This window comes from Polyodon spathula, chromosome 16, assembly GCF_017654505.1.
Source record: "Polyodon spathula isolate WHYD16114869_AA chromosome 16, ASM1765450v1, whole genome shotgun sequence".
Classification (NCBI taxonomy): Eukaryota; Metazoa; Chordata; class Actinopteri; order Acipenseriformes; family Polyodontidae; genus Polyodon; species Polyodon spathula.
The window spans coordinates 4,066,338-4,090,595 of record NC_054549.1 but is presented as its reverse complement, the minus strand read 5'-3'; the positions used below and the strand labels follow the sequence as shown (position 1 = coordinate 4,090,595).

At 38.1% G+C, this 24,258-nt stretch overlaps 1 protein-coding gene across 1 annotated transcript; it reads left to right on the top strand.

Annotated features, from left to right (window-relative positions):
* Nucleotides 1-9,499: 9,499 nt before the first annotated feature.
* On the top strand, nt 9,500-22,942 carry LOC121328547 (putative beta-lactamase-like 1). Its single transcript, XM_041273257.1, has 7 exons — nt 9,500-9,726; nt 12,639-12,786; nt 16,251-16,357; nt 17,545-17,702; nt 18,194-18,441; nt 19,950-20,055; nt 20,307-22,942. The coding sequence occupies exons 2-7, from the start codon at nt 12,681-12,683 to the stop codon at nt 21,283-21,285; spliced, it is 1,704 nt and encodes a 567-aa protein (XP_041129191.1). The 5' UTR covers nt 9,500-9,726; nt 12,639-12,680; the 3' UTR covers nt 21,286-22,942.
* Nucleotides 22,943-24,258: the final 1,316 nt, after the last annotated feature.

Below are 24,258 nucleotides of genomic sequence, written 5' to 3'. Positions count from 1 at the left end.
AGCCAGCAGGACAAGGATATTGATCGAATTACACAAGTATATGCCAGTTATAATTAAGACAGAGCAACTGCCACTTTGCTAGAAGCCTGATGGAAGAAATGTCAAGCTGCTTAAATATCTTGAGAATTACAGGAAATAAAAAAAATCTGTTTTAGTCTTGCTTAATCCATACCAGTGTATAATTGAAATAAAGTCTTCTTTCGATTGCTGATTCATGACATAACCTTGGTTCTTTTCTATCAATTTTCTTCTCAAATGTTCTGCTACAGCATCGAGCATCAAGCATGTATTTGGAGACTTGTGCAGGTGGTTCCTCTTCCCTCGTGTTTCAGGTTCTTCCTTTGCCCTGTTGGGCTTGAGAAACCTACCAATCCCTATCTCAACTGGACATGCTGGCTTTAGTTACTGATTGCTTCACTAATTTCCCACTAATCTTTAAGCACTTTACACGACAGCAGCTGTGTTTGTTTTTTTATTACTTCAAGACCATTTCACTTCACATAAAAAATAAATAAAAAAGTGCATGTCCCCTTTATTTATCCTTCTTGTCTCCTTTTGAAAAATATCACAGTGGTAATATGACTGTAATCATACCAGGGAATTTCCAGCAATGGACACGATGGATTTAGAACACATTTTTCACAGTGATATGGTAGCCTACTGTCTGGTACTGAAATGGCATCATGGTATTGCAATTCCATCTTCATCCCTGATTTTCTCCCTTCCTCACCATGAATTGGAATTACACAAACCAGTTTATTTGGATTAAATTAATTTTGTATTTTAATTGTAACAGCAGTATATTGAACAAAGCTCATTGCATGCACTCAAAACAGTGTGGCTAAGTGGTTAGAGCCGAGTGACTGCGAGACAGTGTGTCCAGTTGGTTAGAGCTGAGGCACTGGGAGGCTGTGTGGCTTAGTGGTTAAATATGAAAACTGGGAGGCAGTGTCACTAGGAAAGCACATTAATGGTCCCTCTACCACTAATTTAAGTGCTAGAGGCTGACTGGCAAAAGCCAATGCTATCATAGGGGCTGTGTGTTAAGAGCTACAAGACAAAGAAGCATAGTGGCCTTGTGCTAGGGACTGGGAAGCAGTTTGGCTTTGTGGGCCAAGCTAAATGACTGGGATGCAGTACGGGTAAGGATTCCCTTTATCTTGACAAGCAGGATTCTCAAATGCCACAACAAATGGCAAAAGTGTTGGGGATTCCACGACTGTGTTGAGCTTTTAGTCTTGGCAACATCTTTCACCGTAGGATTAGGCTATTTTCAGAATAGATAATGAAGCTTATTCATACACTTAGACCAATTACAGACCAAACCTCAATGGGATCATTCCTTAACAGCAGAAGAGAATCCAGTTCATTTATCATATTGTGTGGGATTGGCAAACCAATCCCACACAATACCTAGCCCCCACCCAAGATCAAGCACTCAACTGGGATTTAACCAGTGAGTTCCAAGTCACCTACCACCCCCCCCCCCCCCCCCCCCCCCCCCCCCCCCCCCCCCCCCCCACACACACACACACACACACACTCTACTCAATAGTGTATTCAATAGGTGAACCAAGTAGTTAGTTACTTGACCATAAATATTCATTATAGAGCATCATTTCAATGTTGCCACTGGGAAATGGGTTTACAGTTCTTGATGAAATATCTGCACAGTTTCAGGGCCCATTGAAAAAGCCTTAATGATTTCAGACTGAACAAAGTGAACTTAAACAGATATCACAGAAACAATGGCTGTTGGGAAGCTTCTGCAGGCGCTCATTCAAGGACTGGATGCATTTGTGTGTGGAAGTGCGTCACTGCAACTTAAACACCCACACATCCCCACACTTTCCTCCCAAGGCCAATGGTAATGTCCATACAAATGAAAACAGGAACAGCCTTTTTCTTCCTAGAATTGAATTATTTCTAAAGGATATAAAAGATAAATCTTAAAGAAAGCATTTACATTTGGTTTATATATTCTCGTCTGGTTCCTTAATCTTAAAACATTGTCAAGCTGGGTCTTAAAGGATCCCAGTGATTCTGCCTCCATAACATTACTAGGTAACCCATTCCATACCTTCACCACTCTGTGTGAAGAAGTGTATCATACCCCCTTGTCCTAAATGTGTTTCCACTTAATTTATAGCTGTGTCCTTTGGTCCTGTTTTCCATGTTGAACTTAAAGACTTGCTTAGGGTAAACTATGCCAATTCCTTTTAAGATTTCAAAATACTTAAAAACAAGTCTCCCTAATTGTTCTTTGTTCCAGGCTAAATAGATTCAGTTCTTTCAATGTATCTTCATTGCTCATTCCCTTACACACTGGGATTAATCTGGTTGCTCTTGGCTGGACCCTTTTCAGTGCTACACAATGTCCTTTTGGTACTGCGTTGACCAAAAATTTCCTCACATTGTCTGGCTGCAGACAGCAATGGATTTATTACAACACCAAGGACTTTGTCTGGGTGAGCCTGGCTCTAGTTCTATATCACCTATGTGGTATATAAAGAAATGTGATGACCATGTAAACCAAGTTCGACCACCAGTTGTGAGAGTGAGCGCTTTATAGCACAGTTGGGACTAAGTGGGAGTTTGAATTATGTATAGAAAGTAAAAATGAATAGTGGAATTGACTGAGTATTTGAAAGATAATTTCAAACACATGGTTTCAATAGATGTATTATATCAAGCTTTGGCAAGAGAATATATGTGTGTACTGACCTATATTTAACCTGTGTTATATATCGTAAAGGTGATGGCTGAGAGAAGCATAGTGGCCTGTTTGACAGAAATTCGTTTATGACCAGTTTTGTAAGAACAATATGTTTTCAGTATAACAAGCGCAGTTGAGACACCCCAAGATGACTCCAACACCTCTAAATCTCCTATCCACAACCTGAAAAAGTCATCGCCTCCCAGTGGAAAAAAAGATAACTGCTGTTTGATGCTAGTGACCGCCTTACATAATTAAAAGTAACAGAAGTTTAATACATGTAATCATGTTAAGTTTAAATGATCCTTTATTGATAATGACAGTGACATAATTAAACCGCAGCTCTACAGGTATTTAGATCCTAAAAAGTTGTGACTAGTATTAGCACTTTACATTTGAACCCAAAACAGCACAAGAACATTTCCAAAATAATTCAGTATTGACCGGGAAATGCCTATAATAATGTTCATACAACTGGGTTAAAATAGTAAAATATATAGCTGGATCGGTTTCGGGTCATGTTTTGGTGGTAAATAAGTACAGTCCAGTTTGGGTAGCACTTTTTATATTTTGTTGCTGGTCTATTATTCTAAAAAAAATAAATAAATAAACATTTGCATCTTAACAATATCCAAGATGCTATTTGTATGTCTATTCAAACAATCACAAGGTAGAATTATTGAATAGCTTCCCTTAATTGTGAGACAATTAAGAAACAAAACACTAAACACTAACCCAATAACATGTACTGGTTTCAAGCACTTTACAAAAGAATAAAATGCAAAACATGAAAAAGGTGATCCGCACATTTCAACCCTTGGCAGATGTTAGGGATGGACGAAAGAGATAATCCAAGATCTTGGGGCTGATACAGGATGGATTTATCTGCTGCTGTGATATCAACATCTGTCACCCAACTGCAGTCCAAATTTATACAGAGAAAGGGACACACTGTGGGGGATACCTCCAGAGAGGCAGACCACTAAATACACAACAGAAGTGCTGGTAAGTGCATCGAAACTGGGAGAAACATTAATACTAACCATTGAAAAACTGCTCTCAACTGGTATACGTGGTTTCCTATTGTTAGTGGAGGGGGCAGGGGGAGGGATAGGGGAAGCAGATCTTGAATGGCAGTTATACTTTACATCATATATTAAATTTATACTGGTATTACAAGACTTGTTTTTTGTTGTGCAAAACATTGACGCCTATTTAAAGGTTAAAGACAAATGCTGGTGGCTTCATTTAGAGACTTCAGAGCTACAAATTGGTATATTTGTATTTAAAAAAATATGCACCACAATATGTTTTACACAGCTTGGTTTCAAAGAGATCATTGAATTAGATGTTGAGAAATGCAAGGATCACAAATTAATACTCACGTCTCAAGATCCTATAAACATTTACTTAATCTGACAATGCAGAGGTGTCCAAAATTCTAAAATATGTGATAGCCAAGCTCAGCTGAAGGCAACCTAGGTGCTTCCAGTCCTAGTATTTGTTCTTATTATGCCCTTCATTATTAAATTGATCCAATTAGACCCCTTGACCTGGTACTATTTAATTATGCCTATGGAATAGGGCTTGTAGACTGGAGTTGCCTACAGACTGGACAGTTAGCAGCTCTAGTGCTACTTTGAAACTAGTTAACCTGATTTATTTATCTGTTTGCAGCTGGTTAGCAGGGAGTGCTTTTGAATAGCATTGTTGAAATACAGGTAATTGCAGTTACAGGTAGGGTTGACATCAGGAATTTTGAAAAGAAACACAAAAACTAAATGGAAGGCGCAGTTTAAAACTCTCTTGATAAAATCTGTATCCAGTGTATAATTCAATTAATTGATAGTGTGTGCCTTTTGAAGAAATAATGTCTTGGTTTATCAAATCAAGCAGTAATTCGGAATGTGTGTCTGTAATGTGTGATTCACCCTTGTGAGGTCTCATGCCACACATTACATCAAATTAATAAAAAATAGGATGTGTGTGCCCCTGCAAGGCATACTGAACACCTTGGAACCAGGTGGTAACTTTAATTAGCATACATTAATGTGCATCAATCTATAATATGCTTACTGAACTTACAAGATGGTTCCTGCATTAACTGCTGGTCAACACAGGGACTGAAGATTTGTTGCTGCGTCAAACAGATTTCTGCTTGCTCAGAAGTTATAATAATACATGCATTTGACGACTTTTCTATATTTTTTTTTTCATAACTTTTTTCCCTATTTTATTTGCAGTTCAAAGATATTACATTTTGTTTGGAACATGTTGTTACCTGCAACTGCACCCCAGAAGTTAAGGGTTAAATTGAATTAAATGAAATATATAATCTAACACAATGAACATTATCCCGTAGTAAGTGTTTTATAGTAATAAAGTCCTTTGGTTTATTTGAAAATCCTGAAGCATCCCTATTGCGTCATTCTAATCAGTATGGTTTATGTAATCTATTAATAGTATCCCCATTTTCATTTAAATACTGTTTTCAAAGATTATATTCAAATACCTCTTTTACATTATAAATCATTTTGAGATGAGGAATGTATATTAATATTGATTTAATAATTAACAGAGAATGAATGTTTTAAATCACAGCGAAGGACTACCACATTATAAGTATAACTTACACTTTGCTATGTGACAAATAGAAGATGAGTAATAAGACTGATGTGTTTTCGAAATTACTAAACCATTAGAAATGGGCTTCAATATACAAGATCGAGGACAGAACCACACATACAATGCAATTTCTGTTGTTTTTTAAATGGAATCAGGATTTAAAAAAAAAAAAATCCCTTAAATACCTTAGGCTTACTATTCATTTGTGACAGACTGATTATCCTAAAGCATACAAAATCCACACTGTAACATGAACTTTGACTGCACAAATTACTAAGTGATTGAACTAGATATAAAAACAGCCCCTCAGACTGCCCAAACTGTGGCCTTCCAGCACAATATATAGCTTCTATGGATAAGTAACTTCTCCCAGGATGTTATGCAATGTTACCTTTCCAATTATAAATAAACAGGCTTTCCAAATGATCCTAAATAGCAATGCAGAAATGGCCCTGCAAATCAATGGTTTTGTAGTAAGCACAAGGGTAGTGGGACTCGTAGTTTTTACAAGAAAATTCTCATGGGATAACATGATACTGTATAGTTTTTACAAGATATACTGAAGAAATTATGCAAAGGATCGCCTAATTGCACAAAAAAATAATAACAAAAAACAAGGATAAAATAACTGTGAAAAAAATATGTCTTATTTAGCCAAGCTAAACAACATTGATATAATGCACTGGAGCTGTTAAACCAGTCCAGCTCAATGAATGCAATTCTAGAAAGACATTAGGATTATGGGCCACAATATGTTATATGGGAGGTTGGTAATACTGTTCAGCTTTTACATAGAGAACAGAGAGAGGGCAAAACAGAAAGAGGGAAGAGTTTAAGATTCAATTGCTGACAACAGACAGATAAGTAACGTTTCTAGTTTTCATTTGCAGGGTGTCTGTCGTTATCATGTGGAAGTATGGAAGTAGAATGCTGAGAGAGACAGCGATGGATGGGATTCAGCCTCAGGTAACAACAGTTTGTCTTATGGATAGAAAATGTCTGAGCAGCTGTATAGAGGATATTGAGAATGGAATTAAATGCTTTTTCCCCTGGGTATACTGAGTTGAGTAAACCGTCCTCTCACTTGTCGTTACAGCAAAAAAACGGAATAATAAAATGAATTGATAGCCTCCGTTTTGCCAACAACCTCGTTCAGTTCAAGTTTTAAAGCCTGCTTCTTGTGTTCTGTGCTTTGAAACCTCATTAGGTACCCGTTGAGTGAGCTGAAGAGTTTTATGTCAGTTGGCCAATGCAATCCAATGATTGTATAGTAATACAATCCTGGTCCTGGGGACCCCATGTGTCTTCCGGTTTTCATTCCTACTGAGCTATTAATCAGATAAACCCTTAGCTGAACTAACAATTAGCATAATTAGACCTTTTTACTTGTTTTCAGCTCTTAAACAGTTTTTCAAGTATAACATTTTATAAGTAACTTGAGTTCTGCAACTTTTTAAGAATAATTTAAAAGATAAAATTAAGCAAATTATTAGTTCAATTATGGTTCTAGTTAAGTAATTGAGAGCTCAGTTGGAATGAAAACCAGACGACACAGGGGGTCCCCAGGACCAGGGTTAGGAAGCTCTTCTTCAGGTGTTGAGATCAGTAAGGCTCCTCCTGGCTTGCAAATTGCCATTATAGCTAATCAACTTGTTGATAAAATAAATGAATTCATAGCATTTGTTCTGCCAACAGCGTTGTTCAGTTCAAGGTTTCCCACCCATTGCATCCATCGCTTAGAAGCTTATTTGTTAACTTTCTAGAGCAAGTTGTTTTTTATGGGTTTTTTTGCCAGTTGGTAATTTGAGAATGAATTGAGAATGAATGTTCCGAGTTGTATAACTGAGCCTATTACAATCAAGAAATATTGTAAAGTGCTGAATATACTCACTACACTTTGTAATAAGGATCTTTGGGATATTTGTTTGTCTTGCTCTCCTCTGCTTTTGATTAGAATAAGTCACAGACTGTGTTTAACTAACTCAGAATGACACAACCCTTCTGTTATGCTCTTCAAACCATTCAAGCACTGGCATGGAGGATGGATGCAATATCATCTTGAAAGTAGCCAGGCTACAAGTGCAGCATGATTGTATTGACATGATCCTTAGCAATGCCTAAGTAAACTACAGCAGCTTTATAGTGCTGCAGGGATCACATATCACATTATTTTAATCTCTGATTCAGGGAGATGCCAAATCCATTATGGTAGACAGGTCCTAACGAAGTCATCAGACAGAGTATGCTCTAAACATTGAGACTAACCCACAAACACAGTTTAACATTGTGCTAGATTGTTGGAGACTCCTGGGTGAAGTCTACACTACTGGCTAGTACAGCTGCTTTCATTCTACAGCCTTGCTTATTTTCTATCTATAGATCTGTACAATAGAATAAGCTACACTAGCCCATTAACATACCTTTCAATAGGATCCACTGATCTGAATATAAATTACATGAGCTGTCAAGAATGATCTCTTCTTCATGTGAGAAGAAGAAACTGAAAGTTCCTCTCACAGGTCAGTTTAGCCTCAGAAAATAATACCAGTTATATTTCTAAAAATGTTAAATGTTTGAAATGCATCAATATTACAATTGAGATGGAACAGATTTAAGGGTCTTTCACGTGTAGTTTTGCAAGAAACAGATTTCATAGCAAACATGTTTTTCTTTTGATATTTGACACTATACTGGGTTAAAAGGTTCTCAGTTTGCTTGCCTTAATTTCAGGAAGTCTATTTGTTCCACTTCCTTGGTCATTTCACCTATGTGTTCATGGTAACGGCATGTTAGTAACTGCAAAGGATGTCAGCCAATAGGGGGTGCAGTTGGTTGTTTAATTACAGAAGGCTTTAAAGGGGCAGGGGACAATTTCACTCTGCAGGTCACCAATGAAGTGGAAGAAGTAATGTTTCAATAAGTCAGAAGCAAATGGTTCATGACAAACATATTTTACGGAGTTTGGTTGCTATGACCACATACGTCAAAGTGAAAATAACATCTGAAAATGTTAAACTAGAAACATTAAATTGCTACTGAACAAAAGCAGTCTTGGGTATTCAATCTACTCTCCCTACCCTGATGCTTCCACCATGGTCTCCCCCTGTAATCTTGCTTGTACAGTTTATTTTTAGAAGTAATAATGCCTGTGTGACTCCTTTTAGCTGCTGCTACTAATCCTGGTGTAAATCACAACTAGCCACCACTGAGCTTGCCTGAATGACTTGTCAGTGTCCCATGCAGTAAGTTTGTAGCTAAAAGCAGTTTCATAACCTGTTGCAAATTACAGGGCTCTCTTTAAAGCACTTCTATTTATGAGTGACTGTTGGAAAGGTTTGTAATAACACATTGTATAATAGAATGACTGATGAGCAAACCCACTCCAGGTTAAGAGGCTGCTGTCGCTTAAGAAAATTATATTGTAGTCCCTTTAGAATGGTATGGTAGTCCCTGTGGTATGCTCTTCACTAACTATGTGGGGATAGGAACAGCACCTTCTGGATTTCAAGCTAGTCAGGCTGTTCAAAAATATGACCCAATGATTACATTTCCTTCCCCTTGCACCTCATCACATATCAGATTGTACTTTCTTACACATACTGTTCACGGGAAGGCACACATCCCACTCTGACACCATGTAATGGGTAACCTTGCACAGATTGGACCTTCTGGTACCAAAACAAGGACTTTATCTGGTGAGCGAAATAAACAGTTCTTTCATCTAGGCTGGTAGGAGTTCCATACATTAGCCTGCTTGTCATGGTATAGCCTTACCTTTACATACACGGTTTAATTTTATGTGGGATATAAGAGATGGTTCAATAACTTCTCTTTGGAATCATTTGATTTTATATTGATCGCCTTTAGGAATCAGGTATTATTTTAAAGTCTAAACCAGTTTATCTAAACCTAGTTTCTCATACTGGTAAATCAAAATACACTGATAGAGCTATCTTGGAGAGAAATGGCTGCTTTTGTGTGCAATGGGCCAGTGTTCAGAAATGAATTAAAAGATTAGACCTTGCTCCGCTCGGCTTTAGTGGAGCAAATCCCAGAGATTATAATGTCAGGGGCGATGGAGAGAGAGAGAGAGAGAGAGAGAGAGAGAGAGAGAGAGAGAGAGAGAGAGAGAGAGAGAGAATAGAATTGTTAGTAGAGGGAGAATCAGTCGGATTATACCACGATCAGCAAAGGAATGGGGCCCCTAAGTCATATCCCAACCCAACATCCCACAACAGCTACTGCCATAAAGAAGCCCCCCCTTGGGAGAAAAAAATCCGGCACTTTGGAATTTGTTTGAAAATATAGTAACCCAGAAGTTAGTTTAAATAGTTCTGACGGGAGTTTACTTTGAGGTGGTGTTCTGCATTTATTTAAAAAAACTGGTAAGTCATTTAAAAAAGGATTTTAAATTGTTCTTTTTTGGAATTTTGCCTAGAAGCAGCTAGATGACAGTGAATTTTGCTCATTGAGAAAGATGACCTGTCTTCCAAGCTGGCAAATACAGATGACCTCAACAAAATGTAATTTCTGTCTTTTGTTTCTTTGAGTTTGACTCGGTTTCAGTGGCTCTTGCTAATGGTGAAATGGGATCAATTGCTCAATGTCATTTTTGCATATACTTCTTAGAAAATGTAAATGCACCCTGCTTTCCATCTTCTGTAGTAGCTTTTCATGACACTAAGGTAGCTTTATTTATTTCTTTTTAAACACGAGGCTGGTAAACTCTTTACAGACACTACTGCCACTGCGTACACTTTTAGAATAATCAATGCAAGTTGCAGCCTACTGAAAAAAGGGTTGAGAAAATATAATTTCCTTTTGAAAAGGTTGTTTGTCATTCTGTATTCCGCTTCTCTGCTTTTCTACCTTTTGTCTCGTCACTCAGTAATGAAAAGCATGATGGACTGGAACTCCATTTCCTATGTTGATTGAGGGTTTGGTATCCCTGAGGAAAGGGTCAGAATGTGTTGTACAGTTATGCAACTCTGAGTATTACAGATCCAGGGATAAACACTGTGGTACTGCATCAATCACCCGCTCTCTACTCGCTCAACATTGTGACTATGGCAGCTGACAAGAAGCTTGATCATTTTGTTCACACCATTTTTGTTTGCTAGAACAAAGTTTTGTAACATTCAGGGCCTCCTGCATAGGACAAGGGTCTTTAAGAAAAGCACAGCAAGCCTATGGGAGTCTAAAAAGCAAATAAAGAGACTTCTGTTTTATGTATAATTTGGCATTCTTTTGGTACAACCGATTTCAATTCTGCTTTATTGCACTCCAGGGTATTGCATCACATAAAATAGCAGAGCAAAAAAGCAGACTGTTGGCGGAGTAGCTAGGAATGAAGTTCTCACATTTAAGCATAGATGTTAGATAGGGAGACTGATTGCAGGAGGCAGGTAAAAGGATGATCGAATGATTTCACAAGCCAGTGGTATAGGCTTGTTTGATCAGCAAAAATTTTCAAAGCAGCATTTCTAAAGCTTTGGTATTGCCTTTCATTTTCATTAAGGACTGCATTGGAAAACAACAATTTCCACCTTTATTATAATACAGTATACACACACACACACACACACACACACACACACACACACACCTGCCTTATAGGTTAATTGGAACTTGCTGGTAATAGGTTTGTACATAGATTAACCAATGAATGTACCAATCATTTGTATTTTAGATTTCCTGTCTGAAACATCGCAAGCTTTCTATTCATTAATGTTTTTATTGGAGCATTGCCATGAAATGTTTTTTTTTTCTTTTTTCCTCCCAATGCTTTTATTTACAACAATACACATTTTCAAGAAGCAGTCATAATAATGAATATCTACATTATTTCAAAATTTTAGTACACATCCTGAAGATAGAAAAGTGGTACTGTGGCAAGACATTTTTATCCACAGTTTAACATAAATCTGGGTTATATTTGTAATAGCTCATGTGGATGGCTATATCTTTGTATTGATTTGCTGTATGTTTGTACCCTGCTGAAGAGAACCTTGCAGACATGTTCAATGTTAATTTATTTATTTATTCAGTACATTTCATACCACAGTAAGTCGGTTAAAACTGAACAGAAGCATGTAGCATCAAGAAGGTAAAATGACAAAATAACAGTAAATAATTATAATAATAATAATGCTATCAATAACCATATTAAAAAATCAAAATAAAAAACATTGAATAAAACAAGAAATGAACAAGAACAAAAGATTAAACAGAATGGCTAAAAAAAACCACAGAAATAAACAAATAAAACACAATGATTTTGTATGACAAGTTAAAAAGGCTAAACTACAAAAGAAAGCCTTTAATCTTGACTTAAAAATAATGACGATGCAGCATCTCTAATAGAAAAAGGTAATGCGTTCCACAACAAAATGTACGTTCTCCTCTCCTTTTCCTAGAACAAGAAAACATAACATGTTTTTCAATAACTTCCACACAGAAATCCTGGTGACGCCACTGAACCCTGTTCTAAATTAAACTTGCTGCATACCTTTTCAATCCCATGCTGTGGATGTAGGCAGAGTGAGAATATTTTACATCAATTCACTGTGAAAAGCCGTAATGCCATTCACAGGAAGCACTTCAGCAAGATTTTAAGTCAGTTGATTTACACATTCCCTAGTTAAATATATTGCAAGTCTGTACATCAAATGATAAGTAAAATTAAAGTGAAAAGTTACTATTGTGGTACCATTATGATGCCAGAACTTCACCCTGAAGAAACAACTGCAAGATACTAGTGCCCTTCGGTAATAGTGCTGAATTATTCTATTATATGACAAATTCAACAAAGTTTACACAATTTACAATATTTTACAGTTTTACTACAGTGTGGGGTGGTTAAAATTCAAATGAAGACAATGGTGTAGAAATAGTTTGGTTCACAGAGGACTGGAATTTGCTAGGCCACACAGAACACCAGAGATGCCCCACAGATGGCTCTTGAGCTATATATTGCACAATAAAATCCAAAATATTTATTGATTTACAAGTATTTCATATTGGGATGAGAATGGGTTTGAATAAAATGACAAAAGGTACAGTCAAACTGTAAAAAACATGTTTATCAAAGCGATATTGTTTTTTACAGGTCTCAGGAAAAGAAATACCTGGTACACAATGTCCCATGTCAGCAGGAAAGTCTACAATTACCTAAACTAAGAAATTTCAAGGCTATTAAAATGGCTTTTTTTTGGCCCTGGTAGCCTCTGGAAACATTGATAGTAGTGCATGTGGATGTGTGGTTAACATATAAAATCTTGTTTGCCTTGTTTTCCAGCAGCCCACAGGGAGTGTTCCAGGCATAACCAGAAATATCAGAATGGAGGTGAAGTGGACCCAACTGGGCATGGTCTTCTTCCTGCTTCTGTCCATCGTCATGACTGGTTGCTTCCTGTGGCAGTACCAGCTTCCCAAGATTGAGGAGGGTATGTGAGCCAGCCACCCTCTCCTGCCCCTTAGCCTAAGAGTGTGGTGCCTACCAGAGCCATTCCAGCTCAAATTAGTCCATCAATAACCACAAATGGAGGAAGCACCTCCTTAAAAGTTGGACTGTGGAAAGGTACATCTGTATAAGGTAGTGAATGAGGATTGAACCTTGTTCTCCAGGTTGAGTGACCAATGTACTGTCTATCCGTAATGCGAAAAGACACATTTGAAAAGCAGACAAATGACAATCATTAGCAACCAGAGGGAGTACATTATAACCTTGTCATTGTACAACAGCCCTTCCTTTTGATCAAATATTGGAATTTGTAAGTTATGTAACTTTTTCAATCACTGATTAAAAATGAGGAAATTTTAATCCTGTGGAAATTTGTACGGCTTATTAAACATGTTGTTTAAATATGTAATGTGAACAATACAAGGCGAGTGTGGATCTCTGATGCTTCCAGTTTCACTGATCTTTTGTAATGCATACAGAAAACTGGAAATAAAGGTTGTTTGAGTTTTTAAAAATTCTGTAGTGGTTTGAAGAATAGGGGCACTGAATAGGATCCCCCTATGAAATTCATTAAAGCAGAAAACTGAGAAAGTACGCCTTGCAATAGGGCAACTTTTTGCATTGCAACACAATTCTTTACCCATTTATCTATTAGACTGGCTGCTCTTTCACAGTGGAACCCTTTTGCAACACATAGGCCCCATGGTAGGTTATATGTGGAGTGTCAAAGCTATCGGTCATTGAGTTGACTTGCAGGTTAACAGTAGACAGTTTCTGGTGTAGCATGTCCTCATTGAAATGTTACATTCTTTGTTTTACGCGATTTCCCATTCTTTTAACATCATGGTAGGCCACATCCAATACTTACTTACATCCCTTCAACATTTTTTTGGGATTTTACCTTTAAGTGGCTGCATCTCTGAATGTATTGTAGATGGGCTCTCAGGGTGCTACAGGTGTTAACTAAGCTTCCACATTTGCAGATATTAGCAAACATACGGTACATACTGCAATAAACCACAGATCAGGCCAAACGTTTTGCATCCTTTAGGATTGAGACATTTAAAATGTATTTACTTCATGTAATCAAAGAAACTCCAAAATGATATTGCACAAGTCACCAGAAGCCATAATAGTAGTACAATATTTCATGTTTGAAATGACAAATTTTTTCAGTTTTTCGTTAAGTATGGAAAACTACATTATTCAGCAGGTTTAATTCTATAGGGTGATGCAAAACTTTTGGCCATAGCTGTACATTGTACTGTTTACACTTTGTATTAATTTTGCACATATACACAATCTAGGGATCAGTTTATGCAGTAAAATATCCTGCAATGAAATTATGCATTGCTAAAATAATGAACATAGGCTAGGCTGAAAGAAAAGATGAAGCACGGGCCCATGCCAGATCTTAAGCTTTGCTGACTCTTCAGACATGACACTGATATTGCTGGTATTTATGTAGCTTTTGATGGTTCTTTGAAGCAGAATAAAGAGGTAGGTTTTTTTTTTTTATTACCTTCACATTAAAGAAGCCATGCAACACTAAAGAAGCAGTCAGGTTTGGAATAGTTTCTAAGTTTTCAGGGGACTCTGTAATAAGCGATCCTTTGTAAATCTTACACTAAAATAAGGATTTAAGCGTTCCTCTCCAGGCTATTTCTAGGCCCTTTAAATCGGGAACTAATTTCAAGCTCCACAGAATCATTTAGCCCTCTGAGCTGCTTATCCCTGCGTAATTGTTGATTTACAAGACAAAATAGGGCTACTGTTTAAAGTTTGAACAGTATTGTAATCCTAAGGAAAATGTAACATTTTAAAGGCACACAATTAATAGTCTTTGCCAAGGCTATATGTAAACTATTGATCAATACCTGACTATATTAAAATTTCTTGCCATAAAAATACAGAGGTGAATCTCTTCTTAAAAACAGAATTGTGGGTTGAATGCAATTGGATCTTGTCTCTTAGAATTAACTTAACTGATATCTGTAGAGCTGCAGAAATAACCAAAAGATGTTGCCATGTCAAAGACCATGTCAAAATCCCAGTTATACAAATTGAAATTCAGGAAAGGAAATGCTACCGGCAGCATGTCCCTAGAAATCGCCTGGTGTTTGGACAAATGTGTCAGAATAGTAATGAAAAAAGCACTTCACAAACATATGCAAAACAATGGTGTTCACAAAAGAGAACAAAGATGTGATTCAGGCTGTCTTGTGGCAAAACTCCAGTTGATGGTGTTGGTTCACCAGCATAATTACTGATGAGCCATAGACTAAAGTCAAAATGACCTGCTGCTGTAGCATTGAACTTGAAAGTAGTTCAAGGGAAGCTAAAAGCAAAACAAGTTACACAAAAACGGTACGACAAAGAACTTGCTAAAGCCTGGCTTGCTCTTAAGGATGGAGCAGCGGTCCAAGCAAAACAAAACAAAAAGAACAAAGGATGAAAAACAGTAGGCATTTTAAGTTAAAATATTAAGAAATATAAAGATAAATATATATAGGATGGCATAATATTAGCCCAATGAGCAGTGCTGCATCCTACTGGGGGTATTGTATATGAACATGACAACGCTTGTGTAGACATGAGATCTGATAATGAAGATGGCGCTTGAATAGACACTACTGGCCCAATAAAGGACACGGTTTATTACAATTGAACACAGTACTGATGTTGATTGCCTTACAATGCTGGTTCTCGGAAAATAAAGCCAGTGTGCACTAAATGGATTAGAAGTTAATCAACCAGCAAATTATTATTTTAAATGGTTTGTAAACTGAGAGGGGAATTAAGTTGTGCATGGATGATATTCTACAATCCTGTACGTCCATTTATATTGACAGATGAAAGGCATTTAGGGATCCATTCAATGTGGCATCGTCTTTAAAATAATAAAAAATAAAGGTCAATCCCACTGCATTGGCAGAAATCAAGTTATTTTTCTAAGCTGCCAGCAAATCTCAGTGACAACTGAATATCTGCTGTATGTGGTGAAAAAGATTTACCTGATATAACCTTCTAAAGTGATCTAAAGGTTGCTCGTGCAGAAAGTAAACTGGTTCTGGTTTGATTTATGTTTTGTACCTTTTGTACTTTCGTTCTTTAGCGTTCTCAGACTCTCTCTAGCACTGGGTAGTTGTAGTATTTTCAGCTGTTAACTCCCGCTGTTGTGGGTTCGGACGATTTCTGCCGAATAGCACTATTTGATGCAATCTCGCACTTTTCAGTTTTTTATACCTTCTCTGCCACTTTTTCTCCAAAACTAACAGAGTGTACAAAACTGTAAATGCTTGCATCTTATATTGCGTTATTCTTCAATTTCCATGTTTATGAACAGGTACAGACATACTTAATCATAACATTTTACTTTATCTATTAAATCCATGCCTTGCAGTACTCTGATGCAGCAAGTCTCACTTATGTATTGCTTCTCTGCAGCTAATAGGTCATCAGGCAATGATGATGCTGAGCGAATGTGCCCCCGGTTCCCTGAACCAGCCCCCCTGGAGCACCCCATCCCCTATCTCAAGGAGGCACTTGAGAAGGTAGGCGATCAGGCTTTTTATTTCAGAGAACCAAGAGGTGGCACAGCGAGCTAGGAGATTTGAATCTGACTCGGTTAACAAGTGAAATGAGTATGATGGTCTCAATCCAGCCCTTGCAAAACTCCTGCCCAGTGTGACACAGGGGCCACTACCAGGGTGAATGGCAGGGGGTGTTTAGGTGAGGATTGCGCTGTTAGGGGAGGATCTCACGGTGCTTGCCAGATGGCATCATGTTTGACTGTAGCCCATATCTTTTGCCTTTCCTTAATATCCCTGACAAACAAAAAGTCAGGACATTAACAATGTGCCCGATTTACAAAACATATGCTTTCCTTAAAGAAGGCTGAGGAATGTTTGGTATCCATATAACTCCCAGCTTGTTTTGAAGATGGTTTGGTGTTTATTCCTGTTTACTTCCGAAACCCAAGATAGATATATTTAGCTGGTGCCAGGAAGTTTCTTTAGAATTGTGGGGTGTTTTTTAAATGAATTGCTTTCTTGAGTCATGGCCAAGGACATTTAGATAAAAAAAAATAAAATATTCAAAAAATAGTTGCTGTTTAAAACATTTTTCTTTAACACTATATAGTGAATAGGACGTAGGATGAGGTGGGGCTATTTCACTTTCATTTTGAAATGATAATCATAAGAGTTCATAAATACAAAAACATATTTTACTGACCACTCCGAGGTTACAAATAACCCAACACATTATTTGACTTTTTATTCACAAAAAGAAAACTCCACCCCTCCCAGAGAGCAATGTGGGGTGATCCCACCTCACCCCAACACAGGGCTATTGCCCCTCATTAAATGAATGAGGCATTAACCAGATGTGCACAGGATAATTCCAGTTTCAATAATGCACAAATATAGTTGTAGAACACAAGAAGCTGGACTGTAAGAATGTACCTGCTTTTATGGGTTCGTGGTAATTCCAATACAGAGTGGAGCACAAATCATAACCCTTGACAGCCCAACAGCTAATTTCATAATCTGATTCAGGCGATTAGAGGTGGCCTATAACCAGCACATGGGAGTGTAATCACCCTGGGGGTTGAATAGCCCCTCCTCACCCCACTGAGAATGGATTGCCATTTGGCTTTCATACTATCCTTAATTAACTCAATGTTGATTTGTTCCTGGATAATCCACTGCAAAACCTGACAGCTGTAAATCCCTGCTAGGTGGACATGCTTCTTCGACACACCATCCATGCTACCAGCCTCCCATCAATGTCCGCCATCGTCATGTATAATGACACTGTCCTGTGGACTGGCAATTTCGGCAAGAGAAACGGATCAGACCCCTTCTCTCCCCCACCTAACGAATACACAATCTACAGGTAAGCTCATCCTGTACTGAAAAATCACAGGAACACTTTGTCTGGAATGCCATAAATACATTTTGACCGTAGTTCCTTTACATGTTAATAAAACAGTCTGCAGCTATGCAATATCTTAAAATGTGTACATTGACACAAGCGTGCATATCTGTACTATAAGCCCATCATCGGGGATATATGCTTCCCCACAGGGCACAGCTAGATTCTGGACTTGAATAATATATAGTAGAACTGCTGCTTCAGAGTATTTAACTGTCTGACACACATCTGGGCTGGTGTGTTAAACTAGACACTGTTTGCACAAAGTAAAGTGGCATCTCTATTAGATTCTGAACTTGTTTTCACTCTTTTTTATACAGAACCTGTAACCTTTCTTTTCTTTGTTTGCTGGAACAATGATCTCTGAATCTGTAATAAAACACACTAAGAGGTTTTACTCAGGCTCCCACACCCCAAAACAGGCAGGAATTAACAGCGTCATTCTCCCACAGGATCGCAAGCTTGTCCAAGATCTTCCCCACTCTCATGCTGTACCGGCTGTGGGAGGAGGGGAAGGTGACCTCCCTAGACGACCCCCTGGAAAAATACGTTGAGAACTTCACCATCAAGAACCCCCTAGGGAAGACCAACGACTTGGAGCACAAGTACACCACTGACGGGCTCATCTTCCTGGACAGTGGGGACGTGCCCATCCGGACCTCCTCCGTCACACTGCGCAGGATGGCAAGCCAGCTCTCCGGTATGGTCAAAAATTAAATATTTCCAATGGAATTGGCTTCTCATATAATCAGAATACCACAAAGTATATTTTGCCATATTATTGTTTGTAGGTTAAATTTTGGGGTCATGGTTCCTACTTTGCATCCACTTTTTAAAGTATAAACAGTATCGCCCTTTAATATTTATCACATCTTATAATGCCAAACATACAGAAGACTGAATTTGTTTTAAAAAACTGATACATATGATTCGATGCATATGGGGAAAATAAGAATGCAGCAATAGACAAGCTAATTTTTGCAAATATACCCTATAGTAGTTTAGTAGGTGAAACAACCTCTAATTGAGGTCTAACAATTAGTTTTCCCATCTTAGAAACCCTTTGTCCTTTCATTAGGAATAAGAAAAATGCATGCTTCTACCTGAAGTTTATTTTTAAGTTCATTTTATAACCAGGTAAACTAGTAAAGGGTCAGAAAACTGAACTTGCAGAAATATCTTTTGTGAACAGATTCCTGAACGACTACAAATGCCCAGCAAATCATTTCAATTCAGTACTTACATGAGGCTTACATGCAAAGCACCAGTGCACTTGTAAATGCACAATTTTGAACAGATGATTGATATTCCTCTGGAGTCCCCCTGAGTTATATTCTAGTTCACATTGTTATTGTCTACATGCATGCTTTGAGTGACATTTCCAGGACAGCACATGTCTAGAACTACACTTATAAACATTTAGTATGGTAAAAGCATAGCAAAGAGTAAGAAAGCACAGACAAGCATTGTAAAGCAAATGCAATAATCATGGCAGCCAGTGGTAAACTATGGTAAATGCATGGTATAATATGGAAAAGGTATGGGAAAACTCTTCCAGTGCAAATTTACGATGTACAGACTCAGAGGTAACTACATCATAAGTTACCTTGAAAAGTGTGGGTCTGTCTTTAGTTGTATATTTATCAATCACCTCGCTGACCAAATATCAGGTTTATTTAATGTATGTGAAAGGTGAGTGACTGACAGCACCATAAAGGGAAACTTATTCTGTACACAGACCTGCTATTGTACAGGATGAATTGCTTTGGGAAGGTGGGAGATTGACATTTCCTTCCGATTATCTACAGGGCAAGTGGACTGGAGGATTAAGTGATTGTCAAAAATGGCAGGCTGACTGCAGTTAATTCTGAAACCGTATAAATATATAATATATTTTAATATATAAAGATATATAGATACTGTAGATATGGTATCAGGAAGGTCAGAGGTGTTTTTAAAAGGCAAAAGAATGAGTAAGCCAGGGAAATTAACTTTATATATAGGTCTGCTTCAGTGTTGCTTTTAGCGCTGGTGACAACTAAGAGATTAATAACATTTGGCCAACAATCTTTATTCCTTTAGTATAGACTGTTGTGTGCAATACAGTATGGTTGAGGGGCACAGTGTATTCATGACAATGAGAGCTTTTTAATGGATAGTTATTGTATACTATGGTGTATGGTTGAGTCTTTGATGTGTGCCCCACAGGTTTACCTAGAAGACTGCGAGCGACTAACCTGCTATGGAAGGGTAAGACACAGACAGCGATCAATCTGCTACAGGATGATGTCTTGGTGGCTGATCCTGGTACAAGGTACATTAGGAAACCCCAGTGTTCTGCATCACTGTCTCCCTCCCTCCAGGTGGCACAGGACAAAATGTGCCTAAAAAGTATGAAGTATTTATTAATTACACATTGCTCTATTTGTATCTTGATTGTTTGAAGCTTTTGGGCATATTTTGTACAAGAACAGCGTAATGTTAATTAGGGGAGTATAGTATGCATGCTTATCAACATTACGGGTCTTCACAACTGAAACTGATCATTTCCCTTTCCCATCAAAGGTGCCATTACAGCAACCTTGCCTTCTCCCTGCTGGCTCACGTCTTGGCAGAAAAGGTGGTGGGACTCGACTACCAGCGCTGGATCTTGGAAAACATCCTGGACCGGCTTGGAATGGAGGACACTGGCTTCGACATCACACCCGCCATCCAGGCCCAGATGGCAGTGGGCTTCTACACCAGCGGGCACCCAGCCCCCCTCTATGATCTCGGCTGGTACCGCCCCTCAGGGCAGATGTACTCCACTGCGGCCGACCTGGCCAAGCTAGCTATGGTCTTCCTGGGTGTCTACCACCGCAAGCTTCTAGAGCCTGACACCCTAAAGATCATGCTCACGCCACTTTTACGCTGCTCCAAGGATTATTTCGCCAACCAGACAGGCACCCCCTGGGAGGCCAACGAACAGTTGGGCTATGAGGTGGTGCGGAAGGACGGCGACTTGGATGGCTATTCTGCCACCTTCTCCCTGGTTCCCAGGCTCAAGCTGGGTTTGGTCATCCTGATGTCTGGCACCAGACCCCAAGACGAGGATGTGGTAACCAAGGCTTATGACTACCTTATCCCAGCCATGGAGACAGCTTTCCGAGAAGCCAGTCGAGTACTGACCCCCCCTCCCAACCCGGTCTCTTATGCTGGATACTTCACCTACAGCAACATCACCTTCTACGAGATCAAACCCGGGCCAGACGGGGTCCTGATCATGCAACAGTTTGGTCCACACATTGCGGATCTGATCCCAGAAAGGTACAGGACCATAAAGCTGCACTACCTGGAAGACAGGGTCTTTCAAGTGGTCTTTGAGAAAGAATACCCCTGTGTCTTACAAGTCAGCACTGCCTCTGTCTCTCTGGAAGCTCAGGATGGGCAGCTCTTTAACTTTTACCCCCTTGACAAGAAGGGTTTGTCTCCTGGATTCGATGCTCCAGGACTCAACACTTACAATGTGGTCCGGATTCCTAGCAGACCCACATTTAACACTTAAACTTTTCTTTATGGAAGACAAGAAAGGGGTGAGCATGGTGGGATTTTTAGGAACCTGACATTAAGAAGTTATTTATTTTTCTATCTGCTTTCTATGAACTGCTTGCTTGATTGTTAGGGTATGGTGGTGAATTAAAATGACACAATAGTTGGGTTGGAAGGTCATACTAAAAATATATCTGAGATTCATTTTTTTCACCCTTATCAGATAGCTGTCTTTCTTGTGCAGTTCAACACTGATAGAGGCTTAAAAAGTCATTTTTTTGTTTAAAGGTTTCCAGTCTTCTCACTAAATTTTAATTACATTGCTTCCCTGGTTAAGACACCAAATGCATTCTGCTTGAAACTGAAAAGTCATCTCCTGTTAATAATCAGTTGCCTCTTGACAAACAACCGTCTGCAGGTGCAAAATAATGTATAGGCCCCCTGCTTACTGAAATTCATTGAAATTGCTTTGATATTATTTATATATCCAACACTATTAGTGAATGAAGCACTGGTAATAAGAACACCAGTGTGGTTGATAATCACGATAATTAGTTTTATTAAAATTCAGGTGCTAATTCATTACAAAAATATAATAAGCATTCACAGACATGCAGTGAGAAAGGGAATTTGCAAACAGTGTTTTTTGTTACTGTTTCACACATATTCTCCAAGCATCATAAAAAACAGTGCTGTGCGTCACAAACAGTGTTTTATATTCAGCTTCATGAACTAAGAGCAAATAGAAGACCCTTGGGTGTATTTGCCTCAAACAAGATTCAAAACCTCCTGAATATAGCTAGTGGCTTAACCAAGCAGAAGCAATGTCGCTTAAAACAACACTAACATTTTTACCAGTGCGTATCTATTTTCCCATTCTACAAACATTCTCACAACACCTGTCTATACATCGGTAGATGTGAAGACCTCATTTCATTTTTTTAAACGCAAATGCTATTATTACTAATTAAGGTAGGTTGTCTATTTGTCATTTGCATCTGTAGCATGTACTAAATTGGTGTTTATAATTAGTTTTGTGTGTAATCCTCTGCGTTTTTGGTTAGCCGATTGATGAAGGGAATTAGCAAAAAAGGACTAAGATTCAAGATCTCGCTGGATCTAAAAAACTTAATCTAATAACTGCTCTTACCACAGTAACTCAATGGTTTATTGATTCTCTACCAAGGCTGTACTATGTCAGAATGGTACAACAGTGGTAACATTTTCATATCTGATATACCAATAGTGTGGTATCCACCAATACACCAATGATCTGTTGCAGTCACTGGATCCTATTGGTACCAGCATGCTACTGTATTGTGCAGTAGTTGTTCCAAATCCACTGTGTTGTCATTGCTGATGATTTTCATCCAGTGGTCATGTGCGTATTTTTTGAAGGCAGCAACTTGAGAAATATGCAGGAAATAAAAGGGTTCATCAATGTTCAGAAGTAATTATATCCCCAATCAGGTCAATTCAATACTTAAATATTAAATTGCTGCTCACCTACAATGCGCTTCATCACACAGGTCCCGAATAACCTCCTCAACCTGTTGACCTGCTATGTCGCATCCACAGTGTTTTATAATTTTCATAGCCTAGCCTTGTATTTAATGTATTATGCTTTGTTTTTCACTGTAATTAATGTATTATGCACTGTTTTTTATTGTATTTTGTAAAGCACTTTGTGATGGTGGTCCACTATGGAAGGCGCTATATAAAATAAAGATTGATTGATTGATTAAAAAAAACTAGCAAAAACAAATTAGAACTCGAATTTACCTGTTTCCACTGGTAACTAATTGCTTTTCTTTTTGTTTTTGCAACCATAGCAACACTGTGTCAGTCACTTTTTTTTGTCTTAAAATGAGTTGATATTTCTCCATTATATTTCTACCACCAAACTTTATGGACTCTTGTGATAGATATCTTACTAGCTCTGATATTATATGTCATAAAACGTATTATTGTAAGTTGTATTATTAAATAACAGTGATTATTATCACTGACTTTATAAATGAAATATGTATGTAAATAATGTGAATAAACCCTTTTAGGGGAACATGTGAAATGTTAGTCATTAACTCCCCAGGTAACTGTGAAAAAAAATGTAAATATTCCTTGGCCTAGTCTTGTTACCGTTTCCTCGCAAAAATGATTATCCTAATTGAACAGATTTTGGCCCTCATTTCTGAACAAAGAGCTGCTTGAGAGCTGCAAGTGAGGATCACACCACTGTCCCCTGTCTCGAGGTGCAGAAACCAGCACTTCCTGTGGAGCACGTATGCAGAGAAAATTCATTACGGTGTGTATTGGCCTCTGTTCTCAAACATAGGAATATGAGGAAGAACTGGCTCTCCACAGAATGTGGGAATTGATAACATTTGCTCCACGGCTTCAAACTTTGGTATTCAAGTTTATTGCCCACCTCCTGACCCCACAAAACCCTTCTCCAATCAGTAATACAAAAATAGCCAATGAGGATCTCACATTCATTAAATTTAATTGTGGAGAATGTATGCAAATTAATCATTCATGTTATAAATTTGCATGTGTTCTCCAAGTGGAATTATAGTTTGAATGGGACAATCAGTACTGGAACTCAAATACCTCCTTTCCGGTAATCACACATAGAGGAATACATTCAGATCTTTTCTCACTGAATTTCCTGCTTTGACATTGGAAAATTAGGTACTTTTTTTGTAGGTTATTATAGTGGGTTTGCTTCCAAAACAAGAAAAATTAAAAGATAAATTATTTTTCCTTTTAATTCAACAACTTAAGATGCAGAAATGCAATACTGAGTTTGAGAGTGTGGTTACATACGTACAGACATTCAGTTAGAGTTTGGAAAAAGTATAGTTTCTCATTTTAAAAGCATCTAAATACAGTTTTCAGAAAATGTTTCTGAATATTGCTTGTGGGATAAATTCATGAAGCCATTTTAGGTTTTATAAAACAATATCTGCTTTTGGCTGTGAAAATATGG